The following is a 17,065-nucleotide window of genomic DNA, read 5'->3' on the forward strand; positions in this document are numbered from 1 at the left end:
TTAGGGGCGCCTGGGTGGCTGAGTCCAGTGAGCATTCAACTCTTGTGTTCAGTTCAGGTCATGTGAGACCATGACATGTGAAATCGAGCCTCGTGTTGGGCTCTGTGCTGACAGCATGCAGCCTGCTGGGGATTCTCTCTCTCCCTCTCTCTCTGCCCCTCCCCTGCTCACATGAATGCTCTCTCTCTCAAAATAAATGAATGAACTTTTAATATATAAATAGATAGATATAAATATAGATATATAAGATATGATTTCAAAGATTTAAAAACAATTTTTCCTCCAAAAGACACACACAAGACTATTTATATCGACGCTTAAATACTTTAAAACTCAAACCAAATAGGTTTCAAAACGAATATGTAACCTTAATATGTACTATAAAAATAAAGAGATAAACTCTGGGATAGTCACAATGGAATGCTACACAGCAATATACAGCAATAAACTAATCATACACACAACATGAATGTTTCTCAAAGACATAATACTGAACCAAAGAAGCCAGATACTATATATATACACACACAGAACATACATATGGTCCACATACACATATATAGCATATATAGAGAGTATATATTAAGATGTGTGCACTTAATTCAATATAATTATTCCTTTCGTACACAGAAGTGACACTGGGAGATTCTGGGTGATTCAGGGACACTGAACATTTCAGTCAAGTCAACATGCCACTTCCAAAGGCTCATCAGAGACTCTAAGCAGTGATTCCTGAAGACCACTTCAAAGACCATTTCAATGACCTTAAGCTCTCAACTAATGCTTTATCATCTAATTTCCTCCTAAACTCCAACTGACTCACACTGACGGACTCACCTGGGTCACTCTGGCCTGGGGACTCTAATATCCATGGCTCCTCTCCTTGCTCCAACTTGAGGATCACTTCTGGTTTAGGAATGGATAACCCTGTGAATAAGAATCGTATCACGTGGGACAAATTGGATGAGTTTCAGGACTTCTCAAGGTGGACGACAGTATAACTCAAAGACTACACAATAAAAAAAATTTAATTTAATCCCTGTTACGGGACAGAGGGAAACAAATTCCTTGTGACAACCAAAAGGGATAAACCATCCTTGGCCTCCAAATTCCAAAGCTAAATATTACTGTAGTCTACAAAAACTCTACAGGTTTCTGTAAATAAAAAACTGGAGGCCTGCCTGAGAAACAAGCACTACCTACCCACTGCGACAAGGTGGCTGTAGTTCTCCAGCATCACGTCCCTGTACAGGGTCCTCTGAGCAGGGTCCAGGCGCTGCCACTCCTCCTCAGTGAAGCCCACAGTCACATCCCCGAATGACAATAATCCCTGCAAAAGCACATTGTGCTCAGTCTAAAGTAGTCAGAATCAGGAAATATGAAAAAAAAAAAAAAAAAAAAAAAAAGATGTTCAAAGACAAATTCTTACATGTTTTGCCGTTGAAAACTGACCAGATAATGTTACTAACCTCTACTATATATATATATATATATATATATATATATATATATATATATACACCTTGTTTTGTGTTAGACTTTGCGAGTGAAAAAGAGATTAGAGTAGAAATACCACTGACGAATCAATTTATTCTTTAATGCAAACGATCTGAGTGCACACATGTACTTGGAACTGCCCTGGTTCTGACAATTCCAAGTGGAATAAAATACTCTTTCTGATCTCAAAGAAGATATTCTCATAAGGAAACCCGCAAAGACATACCTGCCACAGGAATTAAAGAATCCACACCTAAGAAGACATTACATTTATACATCAGGCTGATCCTTGGCACAAAGAGAGCCTACCACCATCAAACAATAAATAAGTAAGAAGAAACAAAAACAGTAAGAAAATACAGCAAACATTGCAGACTGTGGAGAATCTGATTTCCAAGCCACCACATTATTAAATTCAAATGCCCAATGTTTAATCAAAAAATCACAAGGCATATAAGAAAACAGGAAAACATGTAACCATATAAAACTCCTAAAAAAAAAAACAACAACAGAGGTGCTAATAATAAGCTCCTTGACACAGGTCTTGGCAATGGTTTTAGGTTTGACACCAAAAGCAAAAAAACAACACAAGAAGAAATAAATAGGAGTACATCATAACTAAAATGTTTCTTTGCACCCCAAAGAAAATCATCAACAAAAATAGAAAGGAAACCTACTGAACACAGAAAATATTCCTGACTCCTGTATCTCATAAGGGACTAATAGTCAAAATATATAAAGAACTCACATAACTCACTTGCCAAAAAAACATGAATACACATAGTTCAGAGAAGACACACAGGCCCATAAAAAAGATGCTCAACATCATTCATCATTAGGGAGAGGCAAATCAAAACCACAATGATATTACCTCCTACCTGTTAGAATGGCTATCAAGAACACAAGGAGGAACAAGTGTTAACAAGGATGCAGACAAAAGGGAACACTGGGCACTGTGCGTCGGAATGTAAACTGGTGCTGTGGAAAACAGTATGGAGGCTGTCCAGACAATTAAAAGTGGAACTACCATATGATCCAGGCATTCCACTTCCAGTATTTACCCACCCCCCCCAAAAAATAAAAACATTAACTCAAAAAGACACATACACCCCATGTTTGCAGCAGCATTATTTACAATATCCAAGATATGGACACAACCTGTCCACTTACGGATGAATGCATATAGAAATTGTGGTATGTATATACAACGGAATATGATTCAGCCATGAAAAAGAGTGAAACCTTGCCATTTGCAACAACATGGATGGACTTTATGGCATGATGCTAAGTGAAATAAGTCAGGAAGAGAAAGACAAGTAAGTACCATGTGATCTCTCTTACATGTGGAATCGTAAAAAAACAAAAACAAAAAACAAGCTCATACAGAGAACAACTTGGTGGGGGGTGGGGTGGGGAAAATGGGTGAATCCTTTTCTAGTTTAAAAAACTGTCTTCAAGAGAACAAGGAAACTACAATATCTTTTATGAACATGGATGTAAAAAGTCCTCAACAAAATATTTCCAAACAGAATTCAGCAGCATAGTAAAAGGATTATTACATATCACAAAGCTATAGTAATCAAAACATATGGTACTGGCACCAAAACAGACACAAAAATCAATGGAACAGAATCGAGACCTCAGAAGTAAACCAAAACCTGTATGGTCAATTAATCTATGCCAAGGGAAGCAAGAATAAACTTTGTGAAATAGACAGTCTCTTCAACAAATGGTGCCGGGAAAACTGGACAGCTCCATGCAAAAGAATTAAACTGGACCACTTTCTTACACTATACACAAAAAAGAAACTCAAAAGGGATTAAAGACCTAAATGTCAGCCCTGAAATCATAAAACTCCTAGAAGAAAACTACACCCAGTAACTTCTTTGACATTGGCCATAGAAACACTTTTCTAGATATGTCTCATGAGGCAAGGGAAGTAACAGCAAAAATAAACTGTTGCAACTACACCAAAATAAAAAGTGTTTGCATAAAGAAAACCATCAACAAAACAAAAAGGCAACCCAGTGAATGGGAGGAAATATCTGCAAATGATATATCCAATAAAGAGGTTAATATCCAAAACATATGAAGAACTTATACACCTGATTAAAGCAGACATACAGGAGCGCCTGGGTGGCTCAGTCAGTTAAGCATCCGACTTTGGCTCAGGTCACAATCTCACGGTTCGTGGGTTCGAGCCCCACACTGAGCTTTGTGGTGACAGCTCGGAGCCTAGAGCCTGCCTCCCATTCTGTGTCTCCCTCTCTATCTGCCCCTCCCCTACTCCTGCTCTCTCCAACCCTCACTCTCTCAGACACAGGAAAAGATGCTCAACATCACTCATCATCAGAAATGCAAATCAAAACCACAATGATATCACCTCATACCTGTCAGAATGGCTAGTATAAAAAAGAAATAACAAATGTTGGCAAGGATGTGGAGAAAAATGTGAATTTTTGGTGGGAATGGAACTGGTGCAATCACTGTGGAAAACAGTATGGACGCTCCTCAAAAACAGAAAAATAGAAATACCATATGACCCAGTAGTTCCACTACCGTGCATTTATCCAAAAGAAAAAAAAAAAAAAACACTTAATTTGAAAAGACACATACACTCCTATGTTTAATGCAGTATTATTTACAATACCCAAGATATGGAAGAACCCTGAAAGATGAAGGAATAGAGAAGGAAGGAAGAATGAAGGAAGAATCACTGATAGATGAAGGAATAGAGAAGATTTAGTGTGGATATATATATATATATATATATATATATATATATATATATATACGTATGTGTGTATATATATATATATATGTGTGTGTGTGTGTGTGTGTATATATATATATATACATACACACACATATATATATGTGTGTATATATATATGTGTGTGTGTGTGTATATACATGTATGTGTATATATATGTATACATATATGTATACACACACACACACACACACACACACACACACAATGGAATATTACATAGGCATTAAAAAGAATGAGATCTTGGCATCTGTGACAAAATGGATGGACCTAAAAGGTATTACGCTAAGTGAAATAAGTCAGACAGAAAAATACCACATGATTTCACTTCCATGTGGAATCTAAAAAACAAAACAAATGAACAAAGAAACAAAAAAGAGACCCATAAATACTGAGAACAACTGGTAGTTGCTAAGGGAAGGTGTTGGTAGATGGGTGAAACAGAGAAAGAGAATTAAGAGTTACAACCTACCAATTATTAAATAAATCCTGGAGATGAAAAGTATGTAACAGCAAATAAAGTCAGTAATACTGTAATAACATATGGCAACAGCTGGTGACTACACTTATTGTGGTAAGCACTAATGTATACAACTGTTGCATCAGTATGTTGTATACCTTATGCTAATATTAAAATTGTATGTTATGTTTCCTTTAAAAAATAAAATAAAATAGGGGCACTTGGGTGCCTCAGTCAGTTGAGCAACCCACTCTTGATTTTGGCTCAGGTCATGATCACAGGGACATGAAATCGAGCCCTTTGTCACACTCCACACTGGGCACGGAGCCTAAGAGTCTGTCTTTCTCTTTTCCTCTGCCCCATCCCTGCTCACGTCCACACTCACTGTCTAAAAAAACTAATAAAATTTAATTTACTTTAAGTTTTCAAAAAGGATTATACACCATGACCAAGTAGATCCATTCCTGGAATGCAAGGATGGTTCAACATACAAAAATTGATTAATATAATACACCACATCAATACAATGAAGGAAAAAAAAAACCACAAGACAATCTCAAGTGATGCAGAAAAGGCATCTGACAAAATTCCACCATCTTTCATGGTATCAGCAGTCAACAAAATAGGAATAGAAAGGAACTACCCCCACTTAACAAAAGCCATAAATGTAAAACACACACACACACACACACACACACACGAAAAATTATTCTCAGTGGTGAAAAGGCAGAAAGCTATTCCTCTCAGATCAGGAGCAGGGTCAGGATGCTTGCTTTCGCCACTTGTCTTCAACACAGTACTGGATGTTCTAGTCAGAGCATTAGACAAGAAAAAGAAATAAAAAGCATCTAATTTAGAAAGGAAAAAGTAAAAGCATTTGTGCAAATGAAATAATATTACATGTAGAAAAACCTAAAGACTCCACAAAAAAAGCGGCTGCATCAACTAAATGAATTCAGCAAAGTAGCAAGATACAGCAACACACAAAATTCAGTTGCATTTCTATTTCTATATAGGTACAATGAATGACCTGAAACGGAAATTACAAAACCAATTCCACTTACCAAAGCATCAAACAAAATCTTAGGAATTACTGTGACCAAAGATGTAAAAGATCTGTACAATAAAAACCACAAAATAGTGCTGAAGGCATTAAAGAAGGCATTAATAAATGGAAACACATCCCATGTTCATGGATTAGACAACTTCTTGTTAAAATGTCAATACTACTCAAAGTGATGTACAGATTCAATGAAATCCTTAGCAAAATCCCAATGACGTTTTTTGCAGAAATTAAAAAAACCCATCCTAAAATTCAAAGAAACCAGACTATCCACAACAATCTTGAAAAACAACAAAACTGGAAGACTTACACTTCCTGATTTCAAAACTTAGTACAAAGCCACAGCAATCAAAACAGGATGGTACCAGCATAAAAAGGGACAAATAAGACCAATGGAATAGAAAAAAGAGTCCAGAAATAAACACTCACACATATTGTCAAATGATTTTTGACAAGGCTGTCAAGACCACTCAATGCGAAAATGACATCTTTTCATCAAATGGCACTAGAAAAACTGGATAGCCACATGTAAAAGAATAAAGTTGGACCCTTAACCTAACACCATAGACAAAAATCAACTCACATCAAGTACCTAAATTTAAGTTCTAAAACAATAAAACTTAGAAGAAAACATAGTACAAAAGATACACAACACCGGATTTGGCAATGACTTCCTGGATATGACATCAAAGGCATGGGTAACAAAGAAGAAACTGACACACTTGTCATGAAAATTGTAATGTCCACATCAAAAGATACTATCCACAGAGTTAAAAGTTAATTGACAGGAGAAAATATTTATAATTCATATATCTGATAAGAGATTAATATCCAGAATATAAAGAGAACTCCTAAAATTCAGCAACAACAAAAAAAAACCAAACAGTCTAATTCAAACATGGGCAGTGGACTTGAACAGATATTTCTCCAATGAGGATATACAAATGGCCAATAAACACAAGAAAATATACTAATCATGAATCATTAAGGAAATACAAGTCAAAGGTACAGTAAGATCCCACCTCACACCCATTAAGATTGCTACTACCAAAAAAAGAAAAAGCAACTGTTGGCAAGGATGCAGAGGAAATGGAACTCCCACGCTCTGCTGCTGACAGTGTAAAGCGGTACAACCATTGTAGAAACAGGATGGAGCTTCCTCAAAATTGAAACTAGAATTACCTTACGGCCCAGCAATTTTCCTTCGAGGTATATATCCAAGAGTAGGTCTCAACCACATGTCTGCACACTCGTGTTCACGGCAGCATCATTATTCACAATAGTGGAAACATGGAAGCAACTCAAGTGTCCACGGACAGGTGAATGGACAAGCATAATGTGCATATACGTACAATGGGATGCTACTCAGCCTTAAAAATGGAAAAAACCCTGCAATACGCTACAACATGGATGAATCTTGAGGACGTAATGCTAAGCGAAATAAGCCAGTCACAAAAGGACAAAGACTACAGGATTTCACTAATACGAGGTACTCAGAGTAGTCAAAATTATAGAAACAGGAAGTTGTAACAGTGGTTTCCAGCACCTAGAGGTAGGGGAGACCGGGGAGTTATTGTTTAATAGGTATAGAATTTCAGTTTTACAAGATGAAAAGAGTATGGGGATGGATGGTAGTGACAGACACACAACAACATGAATGCATTTAATACCACTTAAGTGTACACTTAAAAGTGTTTAAGATGGTAAATTTTATGTTATTTGTATTTTGCCACAATTAAAAAAGAAAAAAGTAATAATGTACTGACATGTACTAAACAGGGACACACCCTGGAAACATGCTAAGTGAAAGAAGCCAGACACAAATGGCCATATGCTGAATGACTCCACTTGTAATATATTCACAACAGATCAACCCATAGAGACACAACACAAGTTGTCGGTTGCCAGGGGTTGGGTGAATAGAAGAACAGGGAGAAACTTATTAATGAGTAAAGGGCTTTATTTAGAATGATGGGAATATTTTGAAACTCAATAAAGGTAGTGGTTTCATAACACTGTGTAGTAAATGTACTGATTTGACTTGGTTGCTTTAAAATCATTTTGTTTTGGGGGCACCTGGGTGGCTCAGTCAGTTGAGCCTCCTACTTGATTTCAGCTCACGTCATGATCATACCATGGTTGTGAGATCGAGCCCCACATCATCAGGCTCTACACTAGGTGTGGAGTCTGCTTAAGATTCTCTCCCTCCCTCCTTCCTTACCCCTCCTGGCATGCATGCTCCTGCTCTTTCTCTCTCTCTCTCTCTCTCTCTCTCTCAAAAAAAATAATAATTTTGTGATATGAATTTCACCTCAATATATTGGAGTTTTTTTAATATGTAAGAAGAAGGTGTGGACAATAAAATGGCAATGAAAGATGAAGGAGTTAAAACCACGTATCACTAACTACAACAAAAAGGAAACATTAAATTCCCAATATAAAAGACATAGCATTTCATACTGGGCTAAAAATGTCTAGTCACATGTTCTTTACTAAAAAATACATTCACAAAGAACATGTAAAATCTCACTAAGGTGCATTACCCCCATGACGCAAAACCTCCAGGATATCAGAGGATGGAACGACTGACTGGTGAGTGAGAATGGATAATATCTCCTTTTACAATCAAGTGTTTTCAGTTATCTGCTTTCAACTAAGTTGAAAGAGAAATTAATCAGAGTTGCATTAAGAAAACAATTCCACTGGGGCGCCTGGGTGGCTCAGTCGGTTGAGCGTCCGACTTCGGCTCAGGTCATGATCTCACAGCTCATGGGTTCGAGCCCCGCATCGGGCTCTGTGCTGATGGCTCGGAGCCTGGAGCCTGCTTCGGATTCTGTGTCTCCCTCTCTCTCTGCCCCTAACCCACTCGCATTCTGTCTCTGTCTCTCTCAAAATAAATAAACGTTAAAAAAAAAATTAAAAAAAAAAAAAAAGAAAACAATTCCACTTACAACAGCATCTAAAAGAATAAAATACTTAAGAATAAATTTAAGCAAGCGGTTGTAAGATTTGCACACTGAAAACTACAAAATATTGCTGAAAGAAATTAAAGAAGACCTAGGCAAATGGAAAAACACCTCACATTCACGGATTATAAAACATCCCCAAAGTGATATACAGATTCAATGCAATCCTTATCAAATTCTCAACAGCTTTAGGGTTTTTGTTTTGTGTGTTGTTTTGTGTGTGTGTGTGTGTGTGCGTGTTTTGTTTTGTTTCTTTGTTTGTTTTGTAGAAATAGAAAGGCTAATCTAAAATTCACATGGACTTGCAAGGGACCTTGCTGCAGAACAGTTTGGCGGCTTCACAATACGTTAAACATAGAATGCGCCATCAATGTTACTCCCAGGAAAGTGAAATAGGTCTTCAACAAAAGCTTGTACGTGAAGGCTCACAGCAGCACTATTCTCAATAGCCAAACATGGAATCACTCCAAATGCCCATCAATTGATGGACACACAAAAGGTGGTGTACACACACAAGGGAATATCACTCAGTCACAAAAGCAGATGAAGTAATGATAACATGCTACAACATGGGTGGGTCTTGAAAACATTAAAGGAATGGGGCGCCTGGGTGGCGCAGTCAGTTAAGCGTCCGACTTCAGCCAGGTCACGATCTCGCGGTCCGTGAGTTCGAGCCCCGCATCAGGCTCTGGGCTGATGGCTCGGAGCCTGGAGCCTGTTTCCGATTCTGTGTCTCCCTCTCTCTCTGCCCCTCCCCCGTTCATGCTCTGTCTCTCTCTGTCCCAAAAATAAATAAAAAACGTTGAAAAAAAAAAAATTAAAAAAAAAAAAAAAAAAGAAAACATTAAAGGAAGTGAAAGAAGTCACACATGAAAGACTATCCATTTATATCAGATATCCAGAACAGACAAATCCACGAACAGAAAGTAGATTAGTGGTTGCTAGGGGCTGGGGAGACTGGGGAGGAATCGTTCATTAAGTCACGGCACTGCTTATTAAAAGTATGAGGTTTCTTTCCGGTGTGATGAAACTATTCTGACAGGAGATGGCAGTTATGGTTGTACAACACTGTAAATGTATTAAGTGCAACTCAATTCTACACTTTAAAAAGGTTTAAGGGTGAATTACACATCATGTGTATTTTACCACAACTGAAAGAGTGGAATCCCTCACCAGACTCTGCAAAAATTTAGATTCTGCCCAGTCCCCAGGGCAGTCACAAAGCCTACCTCCTCCTACGGACCATCCTAGATCATCATGGTCTGTCCAAATTCGCTCCTTCTTTGAACAACCATGAGTCCTAATGCTGGCACAATTCACGTGCAACTCAAATTTTCCTCTGAATTGGACGAGAATTATTCACTTTATTCCTACCACTTTTTTAGTAACTGCAGGATTGTCACTGGAAGGGACACAATGTCACCAAATGAAGGTTATCATGTTCCAGTTTCAAAACTCAGTAAGATCTCAAGGTGTGCATTTATCCACAGGGCATCCTTGCCCTACTGTGTCAGAGGTCGGCAAACAGCAAACCTTTTCCGTAAACGGCCACTTAGCGAGTATTTCAGGCTTTTGCCGAGCTATACCATCTCTGTCACAATCACTCAACTCTACCCCTGTAATATGAAAGCAATCACAGCCACAAGTAAATGAGTGCAGCTATGTCCCAATAAAGCTTCAGAGACACTTAAATCTGAATTTCATATCACAAAAAAAAAATCACTCTTGATTTGTTTCTGTTTAATTTGTGGGCCATAGAAAAAGAGGCAGCAGGCTGTATCTGGCCCATGTACTGTAACTTGTGGACTTGTGCTCTATATCTTCCCTGATGTTAACATTTTTATTTGTACTATTTCATGTGAAGGTATAGACGTTTTATAATAAACCTCACACAAATTGTATCAACCTCACATAATCACTGTTAGGCAAAACTGTGAGTAAATGAACAACTCACCTGGGATGTGATCATCTTCTGCTGGCCCTGGAAGAGTGGGGACAGCCAGGAGGGCACAGCTGAGAAGGAAAGACGGATCGTGAGAGATGCCACCGGCCTACAAAATTTCACGTAGCTGCTGGCAAAGCAGCTCTGAAGGGGAGATGCTTTGAGAAGGGACAGAAAGGATGAGAGGAAGGGAGGGAGCAGCCCAGGAACAATTCCGGAGGGCTGAGACTCACTCGGTTTTAAATGTAAAAACATTTGTTTTCGGGGTGCCTGGAGGCTCAGTAGGTGGGGCCAGCGACTCTTGATCTCGGGTTGTAGATTTGAGCCCCATGTTGGGTAGAGACGTACTAAAGATAAAAGACTTAAATTTTGTTGGGGCACCTGGGTGGCTCAGTCGGTTAAGCATCCAGCTCTTGATTTTTGGCTCAGGTCATGGATCTCACAGTCCGTGAGTTCGAGCCCCGCTTCAGGCTCTGCGTTGACAGTGCAGAGCCTGCTTGGGATTCTCTCTCTCTTCCTCTCTGCCCCTTCCCATGTTGTGCCCGCACGCTTTGTCTCAAAAAAATTTTTTTTCAAAAAAAAAATAAATAAATAAATTTTTTTACTGAGTTACTAACAACGTACACTCTAACCCAGAAAAAGGTAAACAACACAGTACACTAATTAAGCAAATTAAGACAAGCCAAGCAATGGAACATAGGGATTTCATGAAAACTGATGCTGAGCAAAAAATACTCAAGTCGTAATATTCATTACACACCAGAGAGTCCCACTAGGTTCTGAAAAAAGGGAGCGAGTTTTAAGGGCTGATCTTTTTCGTAAGGGGGGAAAAAAAAGGTTGCTTTAACTCAGTTTTAGGTTCTTGAACATATCTTTTGATTAAAAACAACCACCACAAACTGGTTCTGACTTATCTGTTGCCAAAGCAGAAAACACCTGCCAGGGCCATCAGGAGACTCAATGTCTGCTTTTGGTTTTGCCAGCACAAAATGTGTGACTATGAGCGGTCACTGAGACCTAAAGGCCTCTCCTGCAGTACCATCTCGGATTCTATCAGATCGGGACAGAGGCAGCATTCAGCCCATGGCTAGTTGTGCTGTCCTGTGCGAAGGGCTCAGAATCTGGGGGTGGAGCAAAGAAGGAAGGGATGAAACAGGTGGTTTCCTTCCACTCGGCTGGCAACACTTCCTTCCACATGATGCCCCCACACGTCCCTCGCGAGCAGTTAAGTATTCTCCGTTCCTTTTGCTTCACCCTCCTCTCCCAGCCACAGCTTCCGTCCCTCCTGAAAGCTGGCCCAGAACGAACACCGTCACCCAGTCTGCGAGGATCTCGACACGACGGCGGTACTCGCAAGGGTCTTTGCTCCTTCCACATTCGCTCTGCATTTCTGCTGCGGTCTGGGGCCAACTGACCGACTGTCCTAGGAGGGATTCCTGCTCTTGGGGGCCCCCTTCTTCCCTCACAAGAGCTGCCCTGTTCCAGGAAAACTGACCATAGCCAGTTAGAATCCTTACCCAAGATCGAAAGCTGTTGGCCCTTCCTGTAACCCTGAATCGCAAGCTGGACCTTCTACGGAACGCAAACTGCTGCTACCGAGGGCACAGGCAAGGCTGCAGGGTGCCGGCGGGACCTGGACGCCATCATTTGGGGTCTCCAGAAACAACAATGAATTCCCCCAATGCAAGGCCACGTTCACTTGAAAATTACTCCCCAGGAGAGGTCAGGGCTCCTGCAGCTACTGCGTCGGCCTCGCTCTCAGGTTTGATGCGAGACAGAGGATGAGGCAGAGAACGCATCTACTGGTTCGCCACCTGGGCTTCCGTCACCTCCCACAGGGCTTTATGCGGTTACCATGGGAACGGGACACTGACCACCGGTGGCTGGAAGGACGAAGACGGACCCGAGTGAAGAAGAACGAGGTCCCCCCCCCCCCCAGGAGAGAAGCGACCACCCACGAGCGCCCCCGGGCCAGTTTCCGCCGGTCTTACCGAGGCCTCGGGCGACCCTTCACCTCGGAGACGACAACACGAACCTTCGCTGGGTAACAAGCGCGGGGACGCGCTGGTTCTCATTCGATGCATACAGACGGAGCAGGACTCACCCCGCGCTCAGGCACCGAGCCGTTTCCTCTGTCACCGGCCCCACCCGCGCGGGGCCTCCGTCCCACGGGTCACCAACAACCACCAGAGCCACCCGGGTCTCACCCACCACGTCCACCCCGCCTGCCCCCAGGCCCTCAGTCGCGAGCGCATCCGGGACCGTCTTCTCGCGATGCCGCGGCGGCGACGTGAACCACCGGGAGGAGCGCAGCGCACATGCGCAGAAGGCCCCGAGCAGCTCCTGCGCCGGAGCAGGAAGCGCGCGCTGAGTTTCCTAAGACCCAGGCGACACCTCCTTCGGAATCAGCCTTCAGGCTTAGGAGACTTTGGGTATAACTGCCCGATTTAGCAAATAAGGTACAAGCAGGAGGCACCGATAGTACAGTTTGACTCATTGCTTATCCGAAATGAATGCTAAGAATCTAAATGCACACCTCTTTCATTAATTCCATTTCCCTGAATTGGCTCTCCTAGCAGTTTCTTCTACTGCAAAATGCACCTGCAGAATTTCTTCCAGAGACAGTCTGTGTTCTATTTATATTGTAACATCGACAGTATCATACCTCTCTTATTTCGTTCGTCCTTTCAGACATTCATTGATGAGAAAGCATACCCGATTTAGCATTAGAGTGGTCAGGAATCACCATCCTTATCGCCAAAATTGTTAGGGAAATCTAATTTAAAATAAATCTTCTCCGAACCTAGAAAACTTAACCACTCAGGCAGCAGACAAAGAAAACAATCTTATCATTGAATGGCGGGATATATCTCAAAGGCAATCCAAGGACAGAAAGAAATCTCACCCTTTTTTATAGCCAAGCAGATACATCCCATCACATAAATGTTGCAAAAATAAACAATAACTACTTCTCAAGTAGGAGGACTTCACATCATTTATCACACATTGTTTGCCCTAAATTTGCCTGGTAATTGGATGACCACCTGTGTTAGTTTATTGGTTTTGCAAGTTAAAAAAACAAGCTTCTCCTATCTTTATGACAGGAGGTAGTTTTGCAACTTGGATCAAGACCCCAACCACCAAAGTTTAGGCTTCTACCCTCTCACAGACTCTGGGAGACAGAAGTGCCAGCTCCCTATTACATTTCAAACAGATGGTTCTGAGGTCCTTGGGAAAGACATTCTAGGCTGTAAAACTGCCAAGAGACATTTAAGAAGATTTATGGTTCATTCTCAAAAGCGCAAAGAATTTACAACTTTCAAAGAAAATAATCTACAAGGAGGGATATCTCTTCATTTTTAGCAGAATATTAAGCCTCTTATTTTTCATTTGTATATGCCCTTACACCACTCTTACCACTTACGGTTAATGTCGAACCGAAGGTCCTAGAAAGGGAAATTAGGCAATAAAATGGAATAAAAGTCACCCAGATTGGAAATAAAGTGGTAAAACTCTGTCTGCAGATGACATGACCTTCCATGTAGAATATACTTAGGAACATGACAACAAACATCAGAACTAATCAATGATTGCAACACTGTTGCAGGATACAAGATCAATATATTAATATCAAATGAACTTGTACACATTAGCAATGAACAATACAAAAACAAACAAAAAGTTCTTAGAAATGAATTTAACAGGGGCACCAGAGTGGCTCAGTTGGTTAAACATCCAACTTGGGCTCAGGTCATGTAACAAATGTGCCCACATTCAAAAGGAAGGGACACAAGGGCGACTGGGTAGCTCAGTCAGTTGAAAGTCTAACTCCTGATTTTGGCTTAGATCATCTCATGATTTATGAGTTTGAGCCCCACTTCAGGCTCTGCACTGCTGATGCAGAGACTGGTTGGGATTCTTTATCTCCCCACCGTTTGTCGCTCCCCCACCCTCTCTCTCACAAATAAATATACTTTAGAAAGGGTGGGGGGCGGGGACACACAGAACTTCCCTCTCAATGAGATAAGGGTCAAAACATTTGCAAATATGTTTTGAAACCTTTACACTTAGGAGACCACTTAATAGTGCCTTCTTTCATCTCCCCAACGGAAGATGCAGGGGAGCTGGGAGGTTAAAAACATCTCAAACTTCCTGAGGTTTTATTAACTGCAAAAGTATGAGCACTACTGCAAGAATTGTGAGCATTTGTCTAAGTTCAGCACTGAGCAGGCACTTTAAATAGCGACACTTGCACAGGTGTACTCGCATCCCACCTGCGAGAGGTGGTCTATTAAACAAAACGCCGGCGGCTTACAGGGGAAGCGAACGTTCTACGAACGCCTTTTTCAAGAGCCCAGGATTGTGCATACTGAGAAGTGACAGGAGTGCCTTGGTCACTATCAGTAACGTCTGGAACTAGAAAGGGAACGGAAATATCCTGGTCGGCTCCTGTATCATAGCCATAGGACCTGGAGAAACATCTGTTACCGTGATTTACATTCAGGCTGTACTGTGAGGCAAGACATTTCCAGAATTCCTTACCCCACGGTGGGGCACCTCTTGGGTTAATGGCCCAAGAGTACGTAAAATTTGCAGATGGGGCCACTTGTTGGCCAGAGGCTCCAGTCTTAAGAGGACCACTTATGCAGACTCTTGGGTCCTTCCCTTCATCAGGGACATCCTGGACAAGGGATGAAAGCCAGCAACATTCCCCCGAGCTCCATCACATGTCAGGATGATGATGGCATCTGTGAAGTCTAAGAACTGCTACTGCTGCTCATTCAGTTCATTCCAAGGGGCTGTCCCGGTAACAGGGTCCGGGAGACGGGTGACATTTTCCAGCACCACAGATGGGCTGAATGAAGCAAAAGAGCACAGCCCCCTTGCAGCTGGGATACGCCAGAGACCCCACGTTTGGCTCCATCATGCAGCAAGAAGCATCAGTAACCATGCTTGCAAGGTACTGCTTCCATGACTCAAGCTACAACAGGCAGTTGGGTATGGAGGGTCCCCAGGCTCAGGGAGCCTCTTTGTGCTGGGGCACCAAGTATATGACCAACAACTGATGCTCCAATGGGGATTACTGCAAGGCTGAAGAAGGTAGTTTCTTGCATTAGAAGCCACTGGGCAACCTATGGCCACCCTGGGGGGGGTCTACAAACTCCAAGAGGAATGGGGGGATACTGGCAAAGTTTCTGCAGTGAAGAAGGGCACTCACAGGAGTGCCTGTTGACTTCAATGTGGATTGATTCTAGAGCCTGTTTTTGGAGGGGGCCCTATAGAAGTTGGGCCAATTGAAGATAAAGCCATCAATAAAACTGAGTAAACTGTTTAAGTGGGGAATATGTTCCTTGCAGAACTCAAGAAGAAAAGACACATTTGTATCAACATTCTGTGTGCTAAGAACACACAAGACAAAGAACAGTCAGTAGCAGTTTCATCACAGTGGCAGGGATGCAACAGTCCAAGGTTTACAAGTAATTTTCAGGGAATTTACCTGAGGTGGATCTTTGCAGTATGTATGGGAAAATGAATTATCACAACTTTTGTATGTGAACGCCTAATACATGGGTGAAGGATCTCCTTGGAGGATGAGGTCATCAATATATCATACCTGGGTTCCTGAAGAAATCTGGGTGCAATTAAGGTATTGCCTGCAAAGACTATGTGCAATGGCAAAGAGTTGCTGGGATATCCCATTGGCAGCCTGCTGAAGGTGTACCAGGACCCTTTGGAGGCGAGGGCAAACTGTGGCTGAGGTTGCTGAAAACAGCACTGGGAAGAATGTACTGGCAAAACCCATAGTAACAAAATACGGACTGGTTGCTGCTTAGACGAAGGCAGTTATTTCGGGAACAGTGGTGTTGGGTCCCGGACAACTGGCCACAGCATTGAGGATGCGGTAACCCACTGTGACATGCCAACAGTATTTCCAGGTTTAAGAACGCAGTAAACTGGAGTACTAAATGGAGAAGCAGCAGTGATAAGCACTTCGTCTCTGAACAGGTGGTTACCATGCTTTCAACCGGGACATACAGTACACGGGGGTCCCCTTCTGACAACCCAAATTCTACGTGCCAAAAGTTCATATTCACTCGACTGGAACCCACCATGGGAATGGGCTATAATTAAGTCAATGGGTGCTGTGACCACGGAGAACTCAGGCAATAGTTCTGTGGATTAGGAGAAAATATACCTACTCATCCGAATGTCTCAGGTTGTTCATACTGGCAAAAAAAAAAAAAAAAATAACACAGCCCGGGTGGCTTACAAACAACACAAATTTATTCTCACAGTTCTGGAGGCCCTCAAGTCCAAGACAGATGAAGGGGCCAGCGGTATCAGCACGTGGGGAGGGCCTGCC

The 17,065-nt window shown here is 41.6% G+C and overlaps 1 protein-coding gene across 6 annotated transcripts in view; it reads right to left on the reverse strand.

The window, feature by feature from the left end:
- The window catches only part of ZNF37A (zinc finger protein 37A), an 85,021-nt gene extending 71,978 nt beyond the window's left edge, over positions 1-13,043 (reverse strand). For 5 of the 6 annotated variants that reach the window (XM_081790562.1, XM_081790563.1, XM_081790564.1 and 2 more), the window contains exons 1-3: positions 12,693-13,043; positions 1,204-1,330; positions 838-927 (exon numbers count right to left, since the gene is read on the reverse strand). In XM_081790562.1, coding sequence (XP_081646688.1) covers positions 838-927; positions 1,204-1,330; positions 12,693-12,785 — 310 coding nt within the window. In that variant the 5' untranslated portion in view covers positions 12,786-13,043. Of the gene's footprint in view, positions 1-837; positions 928-1,203; positions 1,331-10,713; positions 10,773-12,692 lie in introns of all 6 variants that reach the window. The other variant, XM_078434163.2, reaches the window with a different exon arrangement.
- Positions 13,044-17,065: the final 4,022 nt, after the last annotated feature.

The sequence above is a fragment of the Panthera onca genome, chromosome D2 (assembly GCF_046562875.1).
Source record: "Panthera onca isolate mPanOnc1 chromosome D2, mPanOnc1 haplotype 2, whole genome shotgun sequence".
Taxonomy (NCBI): Eukaryota; Metazoa; Chordata; class Mammalia; order Carnivora; family Felidae; genus Panthera; species Panthera onca.